Source organism: Ranitomeya imitator, chromosome 2, assembly GCF_032444005.1.
Source record: "Ranitomeya imitator isolate aRanImi1 chromosome 2, aRanImi1.pri, whole genome shotgun sequence".
Classification (NCBI taxonomy): domain Eukaryota; kingdom Metazoa; phylum Chordata; class Amphibia; order Anura; family Dendrobatidae; genus Ranitomeya; species Ranitomeya imitator.
In genome coordinates this window covers 517,939,122-517,960,706 of record NC_091283.1, presented here as the reverse complement: position 1 = coordinate 517,960,706, position 21,585 = coordinate 517,939,122, and the positions used below count along the sequence as shown (strand labels likewise).

The 21,585-nt window shown below is 41.9% G+C and overlaps 1 protein-coding gene across 1 annotated transcript in view; it reads right to left on the bottom strand.

Annotated features, from left to right (window-relative positions):
- The window catches only part of LOC138664786 (serine/threonine-protein kinase 4-like), a 56,144-nt gene extending 34,986 nt beyond the window's left edge, over nt 1–21,158 (bottom strand). The window contains exons 1-3 of the mRNA XM_069751758.1: nt 20,984–21,158; nt 15,631–15,711; nt 14,780–14,908 (exon numbers count right to left, since the gene is read on the bottom strand). Of these exons, the coding sequence (XP_069607859.1) occupies nt 14,780–14,908; nt 15,631–15,711; nt 20,984–21,018 (245 nt within the window). The 5' untranslated portion in view covers nt 21,019–21,158. The remainder of the gene's footprint in view (nt 1–14,779; nt 14,909–15,630; nt 15,712–20,983) is intronic.
- Nucleotides 21,159–21,585: the final 427 nt, after the last annotated feature.

Genomic DNA, 21,585 nt, shown 5'->3' with positions numbered 1-21,585 from the left:
TGGCAGTGGAATCGCTTTTGGGACTGCACACTAGAGAAGCGACGGCGAAACGTACGTAGGGGTCCGGAGGCTTGGCTGGTCACCTGGCAGTGGAATCGCTTTTGGGACTGCACACTAGGTAATATGAGGAGGATCTGATTATATGCACTTTATACTGTGCGAGGGGTAGAAGGCAACACATAATATCAGACTATTGTGGGGTGTCGGCTGGATCCGGGTTAATTATAACCGTAGCACCTGTAACTAATTTGTGGATACTTTTCTGGGTTGTATATTTACCTATAGAAAGTGCAATTTTCAGGTAGTAAATTTATAAATGCATATATCCCTATATACTGTGTTATTTTGATAATAAGAAGTTACTTATTTTCCACTCTGCCTGCTTAGCCTCTGGTTGGTTGTTTGGTTAGAGGCACCAATTTTAATGGTTGTGTTTTTTTATTTTATATTGCAATAAAGTATACATTATATATTAATTGTGTTTGATGCACTTCTTGATCCTCTGAGAAGGATTGTTATGCTATATCTCAGTGTACACAGTCTACAGACAGTGAGCTGCTTATCACAGAAGGGGCGGAGTCTGACTTGGGCTCAACCTCTGTGTCCCAACAATAAGCTCCTGGTGCTAAATCAATAATTGGAAGTATACAAGTAAACAACAGGACAGAGCTTGATAAGCAAGGCATCACTGAAATCTGTTTTTTTATCTCCTACCTCATGCTGCCTTTAGATTACATAGCAAAAACCAGCTGACAGATTCCCTTTAACTACTTATTCTTTGGATATGCCATAAATACCTGTCATAGAAATACTCCTATTTCCAATATTTTGGACAATCACTGTATAAGCCATAAAAAAATAAACATACACTCATCATACCCCTGTCCAGATTATTCATTGTTTTTTTCCACTCTTTTATTACTTGGTTCTAGGGTTGATGTGCCATACTTAAAGAAGTACTCCTCCTCCCATCAAAGTTTTTATCTTCTTAACATATTGCAAACATCATATTACATAGCACTGTGTGCTTACAATTTCTCATTTGAACATGTATATGAATATACAATTATTATGGCTTCTTGACTTTTGGATTTAAAGGGGATGTATCTTCAGAAAATGACCTGCTGTTTAAATCAGGTTTTTGTGTTAAACAAGTAGTCCGAAATACAAATAAAATTTTCATTCTCAATCCCTATGCATTTAATGCCAAAATTGTATCTATTTTCTAACATACTTTAATTAAAAATGTCCCTATCCTTCCCAACTATCTTTTTTTTAAGTTTCCTTTTTGATGATCCTTTGTTTGAGTAAACCAGTGAATGCCCTGCCCCTCCCGGAAACGACTCATTATCAGTGACCTTCATCTCAGGGGTAGGGCTAACCTCTGCTCCATCACTGTGTGATGTGCACAATTACAGTGCACTCTTTTTCCGGTCCAGATCTATAGTAACAAGTCAGTAACAGAGCGCACTGTTATGATATTGGAAGACCCGGTGTGCAGAGACCAGCGCCGCCACCGCATGTGACGCCACTTACAGCTGACCCTGCTCCCCTTCCATACACAATGACCTTTGCACATGCTCATATGATGCTTGAATATAAAATTGAAGATCTGAGTCACTATATTGCTGCTCATGCACATGTGTATTTCCTCAAACAATAGAAAGTATGTGTGAAGCATAGCTATAGTGGCTATTGTGAAAATTGGAAGATTTCTAACTTATTATTAGGTAATTCATATTGCGATACTGAAAAAAAAAATTGGCAACAATTTTTTAAAATACATGCAAACACAAAAAAATGGATTTAAACAATTGGTCATTTTCTGACACATTCCCATTAAGACACTCTATTTAGGGATAATTACTGACAGGTATGAAACCCATAGGATTTCTATTTTGAAATGATACCATTGGACTGGTTGAGAATGGTACATGGCATTTAGCTGATGGTCAGGGTCGACATAGGAATTGGTTCCATCTACATTTTAGCTAAGGAGATGGGTATTAAAAATGTAAAATCAGAGTTTGTCCTGGAAAAACCAGGACACGTGTCAGCCGACTTAATCCAATTAATCCACCTTAGATGCAAGACTTCCAGGCCTCTGTGCAGTAACCTTCCGCATGAGTTGCGTGTAAAATGTATTCACAGGAAACCCATTTAAATGAACTGAGGAGGAAATCACTTGGCTGTATAAAAAGGTCAAGACTTAATAATTTAGAAAGCTTTCCATAATAAATGAGCCCCGGTTCCCTCGTGTCCTGACAGCATTTTCTCCATAGACTCCTTAGCACTCTCCAGAAATATGAAGGAACTCTGGAAGCCGAGCATGATGGGAAAACTAAGCACACATTTCCTCCAAGAAAATCACATCTCTTACTTAAAGAATTCATATTGTTGCGCACTTTTGAGATTATTAATTGCATAATTGCAGTAATGTTTTTTCACGTATAAACATTAGCATCCAGATTTTCCAAGGATTTTTCCACCAAATCAAGGATTGAGGTGGGGGTCGGGAGGGGACAATGGTCGTTCTTAAGAAGACTAACAACTTATGTATCAAAAACATACCAGGAACACAATAAATAAACTATTGTGATCCACAAAAGTGCAGCAACAATATATTAAAAACATATTCTTTTATTAACAATAAATACAATACATAACATACATAAAATATTAAGGTGCCTCTATACAACCTAAACCACAAGAGGCGGACAGCTAGAGTAAGACACTAAAAATAAAGAGCAAAAACAAATGGGCACACGGGTATATGTAGATCTTACAAGACAAACATCACAATTCACAGGAGCAAAAAATAATAATGATTTAGTAATATATCCAAATGACTACATAATGTCCAGTTGAGAAAACTACCCAGCCATGCCGATAATTCCATATTCAGTGTAGATGTCACCGTAATATACACTTAATTCCATATGCATAGCTGGCAGGATAATATCCCCTATATTTCAGCTGGATCACTCTAAATAACCGACTTTTATCCTCTTGCCATAATCGATATAGATAACAGTTGCTATATGCCTCTGACAGGTCAGTGCGCTAACATAACATACGCACCGCTTACAATAGAACCGCGGCTTGAATTAGCCCGCAATTTGCCAAAGTGAAATGTCCGCTGTAGCTAAATGCTACTGTATATGTCTGACAAACCAGCGCAATAAATTTATGACATATATCCTCCTATACTAATCGATATAGATAAAAAATACTATGTGCCCCTGATACAACAGTGCGCTTGCATATCATGCGCACCGCTTACAATAGAAACGCGGCTTAAATTAGCCCGCATTTGCCAACGTGCAATGTCCGCTGTAGCTGGCTGCTACTATATGTATCTAACAAACCAGCGCAATAAACTTGTGATCTAATACATATTACCTGTACAAGCTGCCATGCGCCTTCACAAATGAAGCCATAATAAGCCCCCTGTCCCACACATATTACCTGCTCTGTGTCTCCTCGTGGAATCCCTAGCCAGAGTGGCGTGCTGCCTCTGCCTGCCCCGACGCGCGTTTCGCGTGATGCTTCTTCCTGGGGGTGTATCTAAGGCGGTGAGTCTCACAGGTCTTATACCGGCAACATCCAATCAGATGGTAATGGGCAGGACTATCTCATACTCGCTACACTACACCTGTACACATCCATTAGACACGCGGATGGTATTAAGGCGGTGGCATCATTTTTGGAGTCGAGCAATTTAGCCAGAGATCTTATTCAACTGCTTCTGAAGCTTCTGGAGTTTGTGTTGACCCATAATGTGTTTGTTTTTGGGCGGGGCACGTATCTGCAGATGCAGGGAACCGCCATGGGTGCCTGCTGTGCCCCCTCCTATGCGAACCTGTTTCTGGGGGCATGGGAAAGGGATATTTTCCTCTGTAATCCCATCCCCCAGATGTGTCTCATTGGCAAATGCGGGCTAATTTAAGCCGCGTTTCTATTGTAAGCGGTGCGCATGATATGCAAGCGCACTGTTGTATCAGGGGCACATAGTATTTTTTATCTATATCGATTAGTATAGGAGGATATATGTCATAAATTTATTGCGCTGGTTTGTCAGACATATACAGTAGCATTTAGCTACAGCGGACATTTCACTTTGGCAAATTGCGGGCTAATTCAAGCCGCGGTTCTATTGTAAGCGGTGCGTATGTTATGTTAGCGCACTGACCTGTCAGAGGCATATAGCAACTGTTATCTATATCGATTATGGCAAGAGGATAAAAGTCGGTTATTTAGAGTGATCCAGCTGAAATATAGGGGATATTATCCTGCCAGCTATGCATATGGAATTAAGTGTATATTACGGTGACATCTACACTGAATATGGAATTATCGGCATGGCTGGGTAGTTTTCTCAACTGGACATTATGTAGTCATTTGGATATATTACTAAATCATTATTATTTTTTGCTCCTGTGAATTGTGATGTTTGTCTTGTAAGATCTACATATACCCGTGTGCCCATTTGTTTTTGCTCTTTATTTTTAGTGTCTTACTCTAGCTGTCCGCCTCTTGTGGTTTAGGTTGTATAGAGGCACCTTAATATTTTATGTATGTTATGTATTGTATTTATTGTTAATAAAAGAATATGTTTTTAATATATTGTTGCTGCACTTTTGTGGATCACAATAGTTTATTTATTGTGTTCCTGGTATGTTTTTGATCTATATAAAGTGTTGCCTACTCCCCTTGTTTAGGGGTTATAGGATTGGGCGTTATGCTAACAACTTATGTAGTCTTACTGGCAATGTTTCATGGAAAAAAAGTACGCAAATTGCCTCTTTTAAGAGTAAACAAACGATCTTAAAAGGGCCTCATATTAAAGAGTTATATCCACCTTCATAAATTAGGTATTGTCGGATAGTTCGTGTAAATACACTCAATTTTGCAGTTTACTGTTTATTACAATTTTCAGCCATTCTTGAGATATTAACAATTTTCTTTTTTTTTTTTTAAATTCGTTTATTAATTACAGGACAGATCATACACACATTTGCTTGTATACATCATTATCCATTAGTTAGTTATAGAAAATTACCATACATAGCCGTGTATAAAATATTATAAAGATAATAAACTGTGTATGTTAATCAGTAACATCTTATTTAAACCTTAACTACATTAACTTCTAATAAAGCCTCCAAAACTAACATAACATAGTGCCTCTTGCAGGAGAGTTCTAAATAGACTCCGCCCTGTGAGTAAATAGTGTCCGCATAATCGTACACCCTTTTTATACGTATACTGAGTTATTTTGATCTAAACAGTATGGCCGGATGAGTTCCATCTTCCCCATATCTTCTCAAATTTGGCTGGACAACCCCTGTTTTGATATAGCGTCCGCTCATATGGAATAATTGAGTTCACTAATTCAATCCATGCCCTAAGAGATGGACAGGAACCTCCCATCCAACGCATTGCTAACACCTTTCGTGCCATAAATAGCGATTCTCTCAGAAAGATTCCCGTGTGGTGATCCCATGTCTCTGCCTCCCATACCCCAAACAGGCATACCAGTGGCTCAAGTGGAACAGGGATCGACACCAAGGATGTCAATAGTACCGTTACCTCTTTCCAAAATTGAAAAACAACAGGACATTTCCAGATCATATGAATGAAATCTGCGTCACTGGAATGACACCTCAAGCAGTCTGATGAATGAAGATGGCCCATTTTAAATAGACGAGTCGGGGTCAAATAGGATTGATATATAATATACAGTTGGGTCATCCTATTATTGATTGATGGGGAGACCCTAGTCGGGGATTCCAAGATTTCATCCCATTCTTCTCCTAGTGTATCTGGAAGTAGCCTCCCCCATTTTCCCTTAATTAAATCTAAGGTGGATTCTTCGCCTATGGATAACATATAGGTATATAAAGAAGAGATGAGTCCCTGAGGCCCTTGTGATTTGAGAATTCCTATTAATGGTAAAGTTGAAATAGTTCTACCTGCACCCGTATGCCGTACATATGATTGGAAAGCAGATCTTAATTGTAAATAACGGAAAAATTGAGATCTCGGTATATTGTGAGTATTTTGTAATTGTTCAAAAGAAACAAAAATTCCTTGGCTATGTATATCACTCACTGTGAGGACACCATACGATATCCAAAATTCAGTAGATGGATGGCCTAATAATCCCGGGAAATAGCTATTGTTCCACAATGGCATTTCGGCTGCTATATCAACAGATTTTGTAACTTTTTTAATTTGCCTCCATATCGAACGGGCCAATCGGAGCAAAGGAAGCAAACGAGGGACAGTAATTTTCTCCATTTCCAAAAAGCCCAGCGGGCAATCAATCTGAGCTGAATGTAATACATGGCTTTCAGAGTTGGGAAGAGACTCCCCGGGCATCCATTTATTTATCATTTTTGCCTGCCCAGCAAGGTAGTACAGATAGAAGTCCGGCAAGGCAGCCCCACCCCCCTGTTTGGGTCTCTGTAGAATGGATAATTTAAGTCTAGGCCTAGCTTTCCCCCATATGAAGGATGTGGTAAGGGAATTCAGGGTTGCAAAGAAAGATTTAGGTATTAAAACGGCACTATGTTGAAGACAATAGCTCAATTTTGGGAGTAATATCATTTTGATCAGGTTAATACGACCAGCCACAGATAGCGGGAGCTTGTCCCAGGTAGCAAATTTAGATTTAACCACGTCCAATAGTGGATATATATTGAGATGCAAATCTTGGTGACTGCATTGAGACATATGTATTCCAAGGTATTTAAAATTGGAGACAATGGGCAGCAGCGAGAGGGTTTCAAGGCATGGCATTGGGGTATGGGAGAGAGGCATCAAAGCAGATTTATCCCAATTTATATATAGACCAGAAAATGTACTAAATTTATCAATCATCGTTATTACTTTTGGCAATGTATCTTCTGTCTGGTCCATAAACACCACCATATCGTCTGCATAAAGACCAATAATGTCCACCCGGTCAGCAATATGTATCCCTTTAATGTCTACAGAGGACCTCATCCGTATTGCCAGGGCTTCTATAGCCAAGGCAAATAGAGCTGGGGAGAGAGGGCATCCCTGGCGAGTTCCCCTATGTAAGGAAAATGGTGCAGATACAGAACCGTTTACCACCATACGTGCCCCAGGTTTCGCATATAGTGTACCTATCCCTCTTAGAAATTTATTCCCAAACCCATATTTCCGTAAGCATGCAGTTAAAAAGGACCACTCAAGGGAGTCAAAAGCCTTAGCTGCATCCAACGAAGCTAATGCCCACTTATTGTCTGGCTCTAATGAACTATATTGAATGACCGATTGCACTCTTCTAATATTAATAGAGGTATTTTTCCCGGGCATAAAGCCAGTTTGATCTGGGTGTATGAGATCTAGTATGATCGCATTCAATCTAGTAGCCAGAATTTTAGTGAAAATTTTGTAGTCCACATTCACTAAAGAAATTGGTCTATATGATCCACAATCCAGAGGATCCTTCCCCTCCTTCCTAAGCACAATAATATTAGCATCATAAAACGATTCGGGTACCGATTCTCCCTCCCATATTCCCCTTAGTACCTTCAGCAATATAGGTGCTAATTTATCACGATATTTTCTATAAAATTCAATGGGAAATCCATCAGGTCCCGGGGCTTTCCCGGTGGCCATATCTGCTATAGCATGTTCTACCTCTTCCAGAGTAAATTCAGCCTCCATAAGAGCTCGTTGGGATGGACTCAGCGAGGGGAATGTTATATCCGATAGATAATCCAGGCATTCATCGACATCTAAACCACTCTTAGACTTATACAACGAAGTATAATAATCATAAAAGCCCTGAAGTATTCCATCAGTAGAGGACACCAATGAGCCATCGGACACCCGGATCTGCAATATTGTGTTGGAGGTGCTATGCTGGCGCACCAAGAAGGCCAGGAGTGTGCTGGCTTGATTCCCTAGCTCAAAGTAGGACTGACGAGTAAAAAATAATTTGCGCTTTGACTTAGCATCTGTATGTTGGGTATACAATCTCTGGGAAGTAAGCCACTCAATTCTATTACTGCTGGACTGATTAGCTATATAAGTGGCCTCTGAGTCTTTTAATCTTTGCTCTATCTCCTCGTCCTCCCTCGCCGTCACTCTCTTAATATAGGAAATGGTAGAAGACAAGCATCCCCTCAAGTATGCCTTCAGGGTATCCCAGAATAGACCAAGGTTTTGGATTTCCGAATGTGTCAGCACAAAGCTATTCAACTGATCAACCGTCCTATCACTAGAGTCTATCAATTTTAACCAAAAGGGATTTAATTTCCAGGACCTATTGCTATTATCGGATTGCCCATATTTAAGTTTAAGAATGATCGGGCTATGATCTGAGATCCCCCGGTTACCATGTTCGATGCTATCCACCCATAGCGCCAAGCCACCCGACCCAAATATATAGTCTATTCGAGACAAAGACTGCCTAGTAGACGAGTGGCAGGTGTACCCCTTAACTTCTGGATGGTTTATTCTCCATAAATCTAGCCACCCACTCCCTTCCATAAATAGTGCTAATTGTGAGGGGTGCTGAGGCACAACTTCCCCTGAGTCCACATCGTCCAATCTCAATCTATCCATGGACTGATTCATTATTAAATTAAAGTCTCCCATACAAATAACATTGGCTTCCGGATATTTTAAGGAGAAGCCCAGAGCCATACGTAGGATTGACATGTTAGCGGGAGGGGGGTTATAGATACACAACAACACATACTCTCGTGAGTTAATAAATGCATGCACAAAGACGAAACGACCCTCCGGATCACGTCTCGCCTCTTTAGCCTCCCATCTGACCTCCTTGTGTATCAGCAGAGAGACCCCTCTTGAATAGCTAGTGTGGAATGCGTGTAGGGACCACTGTACCCATGGCTTTTGTATACATCGAACCGTGTCTCTTGTCAGATGTGTCTCTATCAGAGCTACGACTTGAGGGTGATATCTTTTAATCTGCGAAAACACCTTAATTTTCTTTCGAGGAGTTTTTATACCTCGTATGTTCCAGGTCATACATATAAGTTCAGCCCCCATATTTACTCTTAAAGGGAGCATTGATATATATCATTATCATTCGGGTGCAGTCTAACGGCACCGCACCGAGCAAAGAATTAGCATTAGAGGCAGCCATGCTTAATAAACATCCAAAACTAGTATATAAAACCAAACTAAACAAAACTTGAACAGTAGGGGAGCATATTTCCATACTCCCACAGTCAAATTGAATAGGGGATACCCTCACTGGACTCAGTGTCCGGTATTGTTGATATTTTCCGCATCCAGACAGAAAGCTCTATCTATGTTGCCATTAATCAGGGAGCTCAGGTTAGGGGTCTTCCGCATTCGACCCCCCGCGAGACCGCAACCACTCAGTCGCCTCCGCTGGATCCGTGAAGAATAAGGAGGAGCCCTTATAAACGATGCGAAGCCGGGCCGGATAAAGCATGGAGTAAACGATGTTCTTATCTCTAAGTTGTTTCTTGATATCCATAAATCGTGCTCGCTGCTTTTGAAGTTCCATAGAAAAATCTGGAAAAATCGATATGGTAGCATTATCGAATTTGATGAGGCCCTTCTGCCGTGCTAAGCGGAGGATGATATCTCTGTCTCTACAATTAAGGAGACGCGCCAGGAAAGGCCGCGGCGGGGCTCCAGGAGGAAGAGGCCTGGTCGGGACCCTATGGGCCCTTTCCACCGCGAATGTCGAGGAGAATCCATCTCCCAGTGATGACTTGAGCCATTCCTCCAGAAACTGTTCAGGCTGCTGACCCTCCGACCGCTCCGGGAGACCTATAATTCGGATATTATTGCGGCGCAGTCTATTTTCCAAGTCGTCTGCCTTTTGCTTCCAGGCATTTACGGATCCGGCAGCTTTGGTCAGTTTAGCCTCCATAGGGGCGATAGTGTCTTCAATATGAGACACCCTCGTTTCAACCTCCGTGATGCGCCCTCTCATAGTTTGCATGTCATGACGCAGGCGTCCCACCTCAGTATGCACATCTTCTATTTTCTCCGTAAGAGCTGATCTAGTGAGGGAGATAGCCTGCATCAACTGCTCTGATGCCTGTTTAAGAGTCAGTTCATCCTCTCCTCCCTCCTCATTGCTGTCGGAGGGGCGTCCTTTACGTTGAGACGGTGTAGGATTATTTCTAAGATTGCGCACATTATCATGAGGATCATCTTTGGCATATTTTTTTAATTTTTCAGCAGCCGATGCTCCTCTAGGGTGCTGCATGATGGATATTCACAAGGGGATTTCACAAAGCGACCCAAGGAGTAATTATGGACAAGCTGTATTCCGATTTTGAGACTTGTATTATGGAGCCCGAGGTTATAAGACAGGAGTCCACTGGGCAGGCAGTTTAGGGTATCCGGTATATAGAGATAGCCGCTGTAACACTCAAGCCGTGCAATTCCACAGTTATCATAAGGGGAGCAGCTGAAAAGGGGTTAATCCCTGTAATGTTATGGCGTTAGCAGGGAAAATGTCCACCCGACAGGGGGGCGCAGGTCCCACTTTCTCAGGGCACACACTGCACCACCCCTACTTCTTCAGGCGCACACCCACCGCCCAGCGCCGCTAATAAGATTAGAAGCGCACTTCCCTAACTGTCAGGGTGTGCGCTGATATGATGGCCGCTACCCCCGGCATGTACCGCCACTTGCATCAGTCCTCACGGCTTACCAGTAGTATCCACCGCCACCAAGATGAGGGGGACCCGGCTCCAGCAGAGAGCAGCACCGCGTTCTTTCCTGCTCCCTCTTGCAGGTCCCTCGTCGCGCCCACCAGTGCGGTCAGTCACCGCTGCCTCCGAGACGGTGGGAGGTCCAGCTCCGGCAATGAACAGCGCGGTGTCTTAACAATTTTCTTTTTTGTTTACAGCTTGTTGCCTTGGCAGCCGACCACTGATGCCAGATAAGTGCAGTGTTTACAAGCTCTTTTGCACAATACTTCTAAGCATTGTTTTGAAGCTGGCCATAATAGTTGGAGCTCGCTGTAATTGTAACTTTCTAATCCTGGAGCAGCTTCAGTGAAGGGTTTTCAAGCTATACAGTAGCAGCAGTGGTCGGTCTCCTAGGCAACGAGCTATAAACAAAAGAAAAAAAAAATGTCCATATCTTAAGAACACATGGAAATTTCAAAAAGAAGAAAACTGCAAAAATGACAGTTTTTACAACCATTATCAATATCCATCTATGAATATGGGAATAATCCTTTAAAGATAGCTCCCTACAAGTCAACATTTGACCCTTCAAGAAACTTTACAACATCACTCAATGCCAAATGAGAACTTGTTTTTCGAGAGAGGATTTGTACTTTTACAATTTGGGTTACATACAATTTATTACCTTTTATTAACTCTGGTGGGAAAAAAAAGCAATTCCGTCACTGTCTTTTTAAATTTTAGATGCTGTGCTATTCACCCTGCTGAGCTTATAGTATACCATCTTATTCTGCAGGTCAGTTTGATTACAGTGATACCAATTATATATTTTTTTCTGCATAACATAAATTGTAGGGGTACAGCTCTCTAGTAGTCACTTAAATACGCACAGGGTTTCAATGTCAAAACAAAAAGTTTATTGTCCTTCATAAACTTTACAGCTCAAAATTGAAAGCAACCTTTCTTCAGCACAGATGAACAACAATCAGACCTTTCTTCAGCACAATAAAACAAAGTAAATGTGAAGGTCTTACCAATCTTGGCATTGCAGGCCGTAGCATTTTTAAACTCTTTCAGCAACAATCACACCTTGTCACGGTTCACGGGGAGGATACCTTTATCACTCACACCAATTTGTCATGAACAGGGGTTGTTTGGTTGTCCCTGGTTCTTTCTGAAGGGGATTTATCTATATCCCACTTCCCAGTTCCGGTCTGGAACTTGCAGCTCTCTGGCGCTCCCCTTACCCTCAGGTCAGACATGGCATTGCACCTAGGATAATTATTCACCAGAAAGGCTGCCTTACTTTGTACTGGCTAATGGGCACACTGCAGAGAGGGCGATATAACTACTCCCACTCAGACGGGAACAATAATTATCAACGCCGTCGTCGATATAAAGCCTCCCAAACGCATAGGACAAATTCCGCTGCCACCAGCTCCGATTTCTTAATTATTAACGGGTCCGGAGCCAACCCAGATTAGTAGCGTATTTCACTTCAGAGGACGTGACAGTACATTATAGAGAAAGGAGAGACAAGCTAGCAATTTTATGTTTTACTCCAAAAAAGGTAGGCAGTGTTTACAGAAGTATAAAAAGATAGTATAAAGACAAGTATCGTATGTACAGTACAATTACAAATAAAATGGTAATAAAGTTGAAAAGAACACTTACATTTCGTTATGTCATTTCATCTCATGGATGACCGTGTGCTGTGGAGAAAGGGTGAGCATATATCCAGATGCATCACCCCTGTCTCTCAGCTAGATCCCAGACAAAAGGCACGTGAAGACTGCTGCTTCACTCACTTAATTCCCAGCCTAAAACAAGGCACTCCTCCTGTTGTGACCTCACTTAGAGGCTGAATCCTCCCCTTTCCTTAGAGTTATGGCAACCATTTTCATACATAGCTCACTGTATGAACCTCGTACACGAAAGACACAATGATCAGGAGGTGTACCCCGTCGGGGGGATTCTTTTAAGTGTAAACACGGCGTAGTTACATGATCCACTTACGGAGAAACCCGCTCCTTGCACTCGTTGGGTTTAGCTCCTAGCGATTTCCGTGAGCTATAGATCTCTCGATGGACATCCGGAATATATAATCCTTATATCTCTAGCCCTGATCGGTGCCAATATACATAACCTTAAAAGAACAATAGAATCCCATGCTTGCTGTACCAGTTCTAGCCAGTATCAGGTGGGAGGGGGGAATGAGGAGTGTAGGGTGACTTGTCTGTCCCAGTACAGAGCCATAAACATTCATGGTCTCCCATTACAACTTTATAGCAGAGGGGAGGGAGTAGCCTGCAGGCTTAGAATTCCAGCCTTCTGCTGGCAGGCACAGGAAACTGCAGCTGAGAGCTCTGTATGTGTAATTGAAGTAATCCGAACTTCTTCCTATTTCCTGACACACCTCTGTTAAAGGGACTTTGTCACCTGAATTTGGAGGGAACAATCTTCAGCCATAGGGGCGGGGTTTTCGGGTGTTTGATTCACCCTTTCCTTACCCGTTGGCTGCATGCTGGCTGCAGTATTGGATTGAAGTTCATTCTCTGTCCTCCATAGTACACGCCTGCGCAAGGCAAGATTGCCTTGTGCAGACATGTACTACGGAAGACAGAGAATGAACTTCAACCCTGCCCCTATGGCTGAAGATTGTTCCCTCCAAATTCAGGTGACAGAGTCTCTTTAAGCTCCAGCACAAATCACCCTCTGAGCTGTCTCAGCTGCCTTTCATTCAGCTTGTAAGACCCAGACTGGAGTACAGGAACGACCTTTCCCACCAAAGCTCTTTTGGTTGCTACTGAATCCTGGACCCAATGTCCACTTAAACAAATTACCCTGTAACCTAGTGATAGTGGTACATGCTTCCCGGGATTTATATTGAGGCCACCTCAGCGACACATATAAGCTGTCAACCACTTCACTTTTCCTGATTGCCTCTAGCATGCATCTTTTTTTTTTTAAATGTATTTTTTTAATTCCATTCTGTGTTGCAGTATGAACAAAAAAAAACAATTCTAGCACTAATTTTACAGCATTCAACATGCAGGCTAAATGACATAGCTTTTTTGTGTTTGTTCATTGGTTTCTGCAGGGTACTTGAACTTCTGTGACCCTGATCGCAACTGCGATACTTCTGCACTTACGCTTATAAGTCTGGCAGCAGCCAATTAGGCCATGTCAAAGTCAGCATTGAACAAGGTGTCCAAGGGCTTTAATGTCCGGGATCTCAGTTATCTCTTGTTCCAGATGCCGCAGCAGAAGCCTTACTGGCATTTACAGCAGGGATCCTGTGGTGATCATGGAGACACTGACCCAATGTTGTTCTGAAAGATAAGCTGCTGTGAGATATGAGAGTCAGTTTCCTTCTTTTTCCATGTATGTAATGCATGCTTAATTGAGGTCAAAGGAGATCGCTGCTTTGTCCATTGCTAAGTTTGGTATGGTTTATGCCCAGCATTACCACATAGGTTCCAGATCTCCAAAAGAGGATGATGTCAACGAGAAACCAGGTCAAGTTCAGCAACAGCCTGGTCATCAATGCATTTTTGACAGAATTTTCCATACCCAACACAGCAGAGACCAAAGTAATGGATGTCTGCATTCTGATGACAAGTATATGCAGGAGAGTGTATAGAAATCTGGAATCCATGTTGCTGTCCTTTTCTACTTGGGTCATTATTTCTGTTTGTTCCACCTTTGAAACCCCGGATTACCAAGAGAATACAGGTCTAGTGGCTGACACAATGATGGTGGGGGATTTAGGAAGGTAAGCCCCACTTACACATTAGACTAATGTTATCTGAACGAGCAGATTTTGACAGTTCTGGCCAGCACTCCAGTGTGTATGGTAGTGTTGGCCGACCAGTAGTTGGTGGAGATGTCGATCAGGCATGTCCGATTTTGGACTACTGATCGGTCTGTTCTCCTAGAGATAAGCCATGGCTGTCAGCCGAGCAATCGGCCAGAGCACCGTTTGACTGACAGCCACCCAATGTGCATGGGGGCCAGTTTCTGAATTTCTCAACAGGCTTTCTACACTTTAGTTTAGATTTGATCTTTTCTTTAAAGTGTTGTGTGTACAGTACCTGTCACACTGCTGCATTATGGAGATCTCCTTTATGATTTCCTGCAGGTCAGACTCCACAGGAATCTGCTTAATGGCCACGATCTGGCTGGTTTCTTTATGGCTGGCTTTAAATACACTGCCATATGACCTATGGAAGAACAAAATCACATGAAAAGCATTAGATACTTGGGTGGCTTTGCATTTATTTGTGACGTACCTCGCCGACTCATCCAAATATTAAAATTAAAAAAAAATTAAAAAACACCGACATTTACACCCCAATGTATGAGCAACATCTAAAAGCTATTAGATAGGACTGCAAAAAAGTATAGCTACGCTCACAGATTTGCTATCATTTTCGGCTATGCCACAATAAATCAAAAGCGACAGTCATATAGTGCCATGTTAGTCGCATGGTGGCCACAGAGGCCAACGACCCAGTGGACTTATTAGAAGTTCCACGATGGTGTCCTAGCGGAGCTTCACACACAGATGTATACAAGGCCTTACGTGTAGCTCATCTTTACCGCACAGCAGTTTCTTAAAAGTAATAGTGTTACTAAAAAGAAGCAATTCTACAAGGTTAAAGGCTCCCAACTCGAGGCTACAAATGATGAGAAGGTCTTTCATGGCTGTAGGCATATCTATAGCTGCATTATATGTAAAAGCATAATCATCACCAGTGACCCCAGTTGTCCTACCCAGAATCTCCAAATCAAAGCACGACAAGGAAGAAATAGGCTAACAGGCGCTACTTTAGTCATGGCTGGACTTTGGGTTTAGAGGAGCTGGGCTTTAACTTTTAGGTAGATATGGTGGATAGTGGACATTTCGTCAGAAAAATAATAAATCAAAATCTTCATCCCTTACCCTTCCCCAAGTTTTTCCAGGATATCGAATACCTCCTCCGGCTGTTTATTTAGATTGTCTTCACTGAGTTTTTTTAACTGCCTGTGGAAAAGACCAGAAGAGAGATTTAGGCTAGCAAACATAAAGAGCAGAACAGTCCAGTCATACGTGTACTCGCACATCTCATGGAACGTGATCAGAAGATGGTCACACACCCCATGATGTACTATTATTTCTTAGACAGAAGGGGTCCACAATGCGCTAACAAGAAACATACCTCTTAAAGAGTTGTACTCAAAACAGGAATGTATCCATTATCCATAGGATAAGGGATAACTGACTGATCGTTAAGGGTCCAACCTCTGAGACCCCCAGTTATCCAGAGAACGGGGCTCTCCAGAGTCAATCTTGAATGGAGCTGAGGTGAACATGCTTGACTCCCGCTCTATCCAATGTCTATGTGGCTGTTCGAAACAGCAGAGTAGAACTAGTCATGGCAATCGGACCTCCAGTCATCAGAAAGATTATTCCATATCTTATGGAAAACCTGCTATTTTGGAAATTACCATTTAAAGGGAATGTATTGCCAGAAAATGAAAGGTAGGTGAAATCAAGCTTTTATGTTAGTAATATATATTTTTTTATTTTGGAGATGCTTTCTAAAATTTCATGTCTCTAAAAAGTCTTAAAATTTTACAATTTTTACTTTTTGGTTACTCAATCTAATTATAGTCTGACACTTCCTATTCTGTAGATATCACTTGTCAGTATTCATCTCATTGAAATTTCAGGCCGAATTTTAATGAAAGTTATCACCGATATACGGTATATGGTCCTCTACATTGAAATCGCAACACCAGGAAGCACGGTGGCTCAGTGGTTAGCACTGCAGCCTTGCATCGCTGGGGTCCTGGGTTCAAATCTCACCAAGGAGTTTGTATGTTGTCCCCGTGTTTGAGTGGGTTTCCCCTGGGTTCTACGGTTTCCTCCCACATTCCAAAGACATACTGATAGGGAATTTAGACTGTGAGCCCCATCGGGGACAGTGATGATAATTTGTGCAAACTGTAAAGTGCTGCGGAATATGTTAGCGCTATATAAAAAATAAAGAAAGTCATGGAATGATGCAAATCACGGGATCAATAGACATGCTAGTGGAATACATATGTGTAAAAAGAGCAAACAAAATTATCAAAACATCTCAATTTATTAAGAATCGAGTATGAGCAACATGTGCAGAATTGCCCGCACTTACATGCCCTGGCTGTTACCAGTTAGTTTATTAATGATTGTCTGTGGAAGGTTCTGCCACAGTGAATGTACTTGGGCAAATCATCAAGATCCGTAGCTGACAGCTCCCTTTGTGCTTAATGGGAGACAAGTCTGGAGATTTGGCGGATAGCTGGAAATTGGTCAGGAGACCATGTGAGTAATGTCATTTAGAGGCCTTTACAAGGGAACGTCACAAGAGTTCTACGTGCAGGATTATGGTGTGGGGTGGCAAGTCGGACTCTTCTAATCTTCATCCCATGTACATTAACAGCTCGGTATTGCACTCATATGGTTGTGGAACTAAAGGTACTGCTAATTCTCCAAAGTGTCCTTGGAACAGTTGTTCAACACGACAGCCCATTTTGCTTGTACCATCGTGAACAGTCTGCATGCTAAGCGTGCTACCATGGCCTGCAGCATCTCTCTGGACTTTTCTGCCATCCAGCACACCTGAAGCAGTTACAAAGGAAGCTGCCAGCAGAGGATCTTGTTGATTAGCATGTCCAAATGCATTTAGAGTTGCAAAACATTCCTCAGACAACACAGAACCAAGCACCTCATTCTTCATGCATGGTAACCTCTGACAGGGCACAGAGCATGCTCACACAACTCTCTTAAAAGGAATCAATGAGTCATCTCTCTGAATCCTTTTTGATATGTCTATATGCTAACAGAAGCTCAAGCAAAATGGCTGCCTCCACTATCATGTGCCAAAAATAGGATAAAAAATGCATACAATAAAAGAGACACTCTCTGCTTTAGAAATATATATACCGTAGATGATACATCCCTTGTAAAGCGGATATAAGCCAAAATGTTTAAAAGAATACAAGATTAGCTTTCAGGTATCTGATATGTATGGCAGCTTAAAGCGTATTTGTCCTTTAGCACAAAACCCATTAGTTATAACCGCTATTGCATTTTGTACATCAGTGCACATATCAGGCTTCTATATCCATGAACTGTCCCTATTCTCATGCTCTGTAGCTTTCACCCATTCTTTATCAGAGACCGGTTGCTCTTCATCAGCAATTTGCCGCCAGCCCTATTAATGAATGAACTTACATTCTCTAATTTCTCCAGAATCCGTCCTTTCCTCAACCCTTAATCTACTAAAATGCTTGTGCACGCCCTCATCAACACCCACCTCGACTACTGCAACATCCTTTTCTGCGGCCTACCTGCTAACACTCTGGCACCTCTCCAGTCCATCCTTAACTCTGCTGCCCGACTAATTAATCTCTCTCCTCACTACTCCTCCGCTTCTCCCCTCTGCAAATCTTTTCACTGGCTCCCATTCCCTCAGCGTATACAGTTCAAATTACTAACACTAACCTAGAAAAATATTTAGAATTGAGAGTCCTCAGTGGTTGATACCTTTTAATGGCTAACTGAAAAGATGCTAATAAATTGCAAGCTTTCGAGACTACACAGGTCTCTTCATCAGGCATAGACTAAAAGAAATTCTGGAGAATCCCATATTTATGCACAACACATCACAGAGAAAAACAAAAACAAAAAAACATGAATAAGACAGATGACATGAAGCAGAATTACCATGAGTGATCAACAGTTATGTCCATAAATATTGGACCAGTTCTTAGATAAGGAATGATTTATTATTCTGTTGTGATGACCTCACATGGTCTGAGGGGCAAATTCCTTAGTTGATGTAAAAAGACAAATCCATGCGACACATTCATTCCTGCACTGAGTGTGTCAAAGGTCATCATCAGTTTATATTCCCATATTCTTCTGTCTCTCTGAGATTTGAAATTACCCTTTAATACAAGTAATTTCATGTCCATAATGTTATGATTGGGGAGATAAAAATGTATTGCCACAGGTAGATCCATTCTTTTTTCCTCTTATTGTATGGCGATGAGAGTTCATTCTTGTTCTCAGTTTTTGTCCTGTCTCCCCCACATACAGACACATATTTATGGACATAACTGTTTATCACTCATGGTAATTCTGCTTCATGTCACCTGTCTTATCCATGTTTTTGTTTTTTTACTTTTTTCTGTGCTATGTTGTGCATAAATATGGGATTCTCCAGAATTTCTTTTAGTCTTTGCCTGATGAAGAGACCTGTGTAGTCTCGAAAGCTTGCAATTTACCATCTTTTCAGTTAGCCATTAAAAGGTATCAACCACTGAGGACTCTCAATTCTAAATATTTTCTATCCACTGGCTAACACGGCACCAAGATATATATCTTTCCTTTAACACTAACCTACAAAGCCATCCATAACCTGTCTCCTCCATATCTCTGAACTAATCTCCCGATATCTTCCCTCACGTAATCTACGATCCTCCCAAGACCTCCTTCTCTCCTCCACACTTATTCGCTGCTCACCGAACCGCCTCCAAGACTTCTCCCAAATATCCCCCATCCTCTGGAATTCTGTGCCCCAACACGTCCGACTATCAACCACATTTGGATCCTTCAGACGGAACCTGAAACCCCACCTCTTCAGGAAAGCTTACAGCCTGCACTGACCCGGCTGCCTCCTAGTACACTGTATGGCAAAGGGGAGGGCACAAATAGGCATGGGGACTGCCTTGTAACATTCGATTATAAATAGCAAACCAAAGAAATACAAGTGTCAAAGCAGGAAGTCGGTGTGAACAGCAGGGTATTGTGAGAGCGAGGAGTCTCTTCTGGTTGCTAATGCACAAAAGCAGAAGTGGAGAAAGAAGACTTGGCCAATAACGTCCTATGCTACAGTTACATAAATGTAAGAACATCCACAGAGGCCAGTGTGGAAGCTGCACAGCCGGCCATCGTGTGTGACATACAGGGGCCCAGAAGAAAAGATGGGCACACTGTAAACCCAATGAGGGAGGTGCTGGCTGGACATCAAACGTCAAATATGCAAGAAAAACAGCCGCACTCAAGTCTTGATTTCAATGCAAAAAGAAAAATTCTTTGTTTTTATTCAAGTGTACATGAACCACCAAATAATTTTCGAGGAGAAAGTAATAAACGATAGCGGACAACGAGGTGACGTTTCGACCAGGTATGGTCTTTCTCAAAACCTCACTTAAGGAGGAGGAGTAGTTTAGGAAAAAATAGAATGAGAGTCCCCAAGGACAGCTCCAGGTAGAGAATGCAAGTAAGTTGTCCGTCACATAGGTGGTGCAGAGACCGTATGGGAGCATTAGAAATGAGATTTTTGGACTCCTATACATCTTCCTACAATACAGTGAAGCAGGCGGTAAAGGTGATGTCACTGCTTTATAGTGGGAACATCTGGTGACGGTTCCCTTTAAATGTTACCATGATTTTCATACACACTTTTTATCAATGCCTATTTGTCCTTCAGAAAAACCTATGGGAAAATGCATGGCAGGGAACTAGAAAAACAAAAAAAAAACACTCTTCGGCTATGTGCACACTGAGTGTTTTTGAGTGGAAACTCCTCCAAATCTTTTTCAAAAAACTTGGGAGTTTCTGCTCAGTTTTTTACTCCAAAAATTAATCAAAAAGTCTCGGTGTTTTCAGATTTTCCTACCAACTCCAAACTAATATCTAGCTGAGCATTTTATGTACTAGTAGAAAAAAAAATTGCACAAAATCCATGGGATTTATAGCAAAAAGCGGCTAAAATCCGCCTTATAAAGCTATTAAAACTGCTTTTCTAAAGCAGACACATAAATTGTCCTTATTACGAGAGTGATCATCCCAGGGAATGGCTGATAACGGTGAGATGGCTGAACGGAGTCTCCAGGCGAACTATTGCTGCACTGTCCGCTAGACGTAGTCGTATGATGACCGCCCTGTGTGAACGAGGCTGGAGGAAGACAGAATGCCGGAATGTGTACAGATCAATAAACTGTCAGAAAATCTTACAGTAAAGCACAAAAATGGCCCCACCGAGCTCATCAATCAAATAGATATCATTGTACCAACATGTCATCAAAGAAAAAACATAAAAATAAAAGACATTCAGAAAATATAATACTATCTCCTCCACAAAGGATAGTAAGTAATAGATGAAGTCCCAACTTTAAACTGAAGTGCTGCCAATACAATACACTGGGGAATTATTGGGGACAGCCCGCAGCAGCAGTGATCGTATGTGCGCACACGGTTCTACCTCCTCGGGTGGTTCCTCAGCTGCACCGTCTCCATCCTGCCGCCAGGTCGGCGCTGTGCCCAGTGATCGGGGATGCACTACATGCACCTGCTGCACAGGACGATCGCCGCTTGTGGGTATCGCCCAGACAGCACGGTGTGCACAGACAGTCACTATATACGAGGTACAAGGCAGCGGAAGTAGGAACAGGAAGCGAGTGCTGCACTTACAGCAGCTCTGATGTCAGCTCTGATAACGCACAGGGTAGCCTGCCTGCAGGTGGCTTTCCTTGTGATGACATTTTAGATCTAGCTTTATCATGTGCTGGGCAGCTGAAGAACTACAACTGCCAGCATACACCGCCAGACAACTCATTTAGAACCATTACAGCATGGGGAACTACAAGACGCACCACAGATGGCATGATAGGATAAGAAAGAGCATCTTTGGGCTGGATCCACACTGCGTGCTGTTTTTTTTTTTCCTGCATTGTTACTTTACACTCTATCCCAATTATTAAAGGGGGTTTCCAATCATTTAAAAAAAGGGTTCGTAGTATATACACTGCTCAAAAAAAATAAAGGGAACGCTAAAATCCCACATCCTAGATATCACTGAATGAA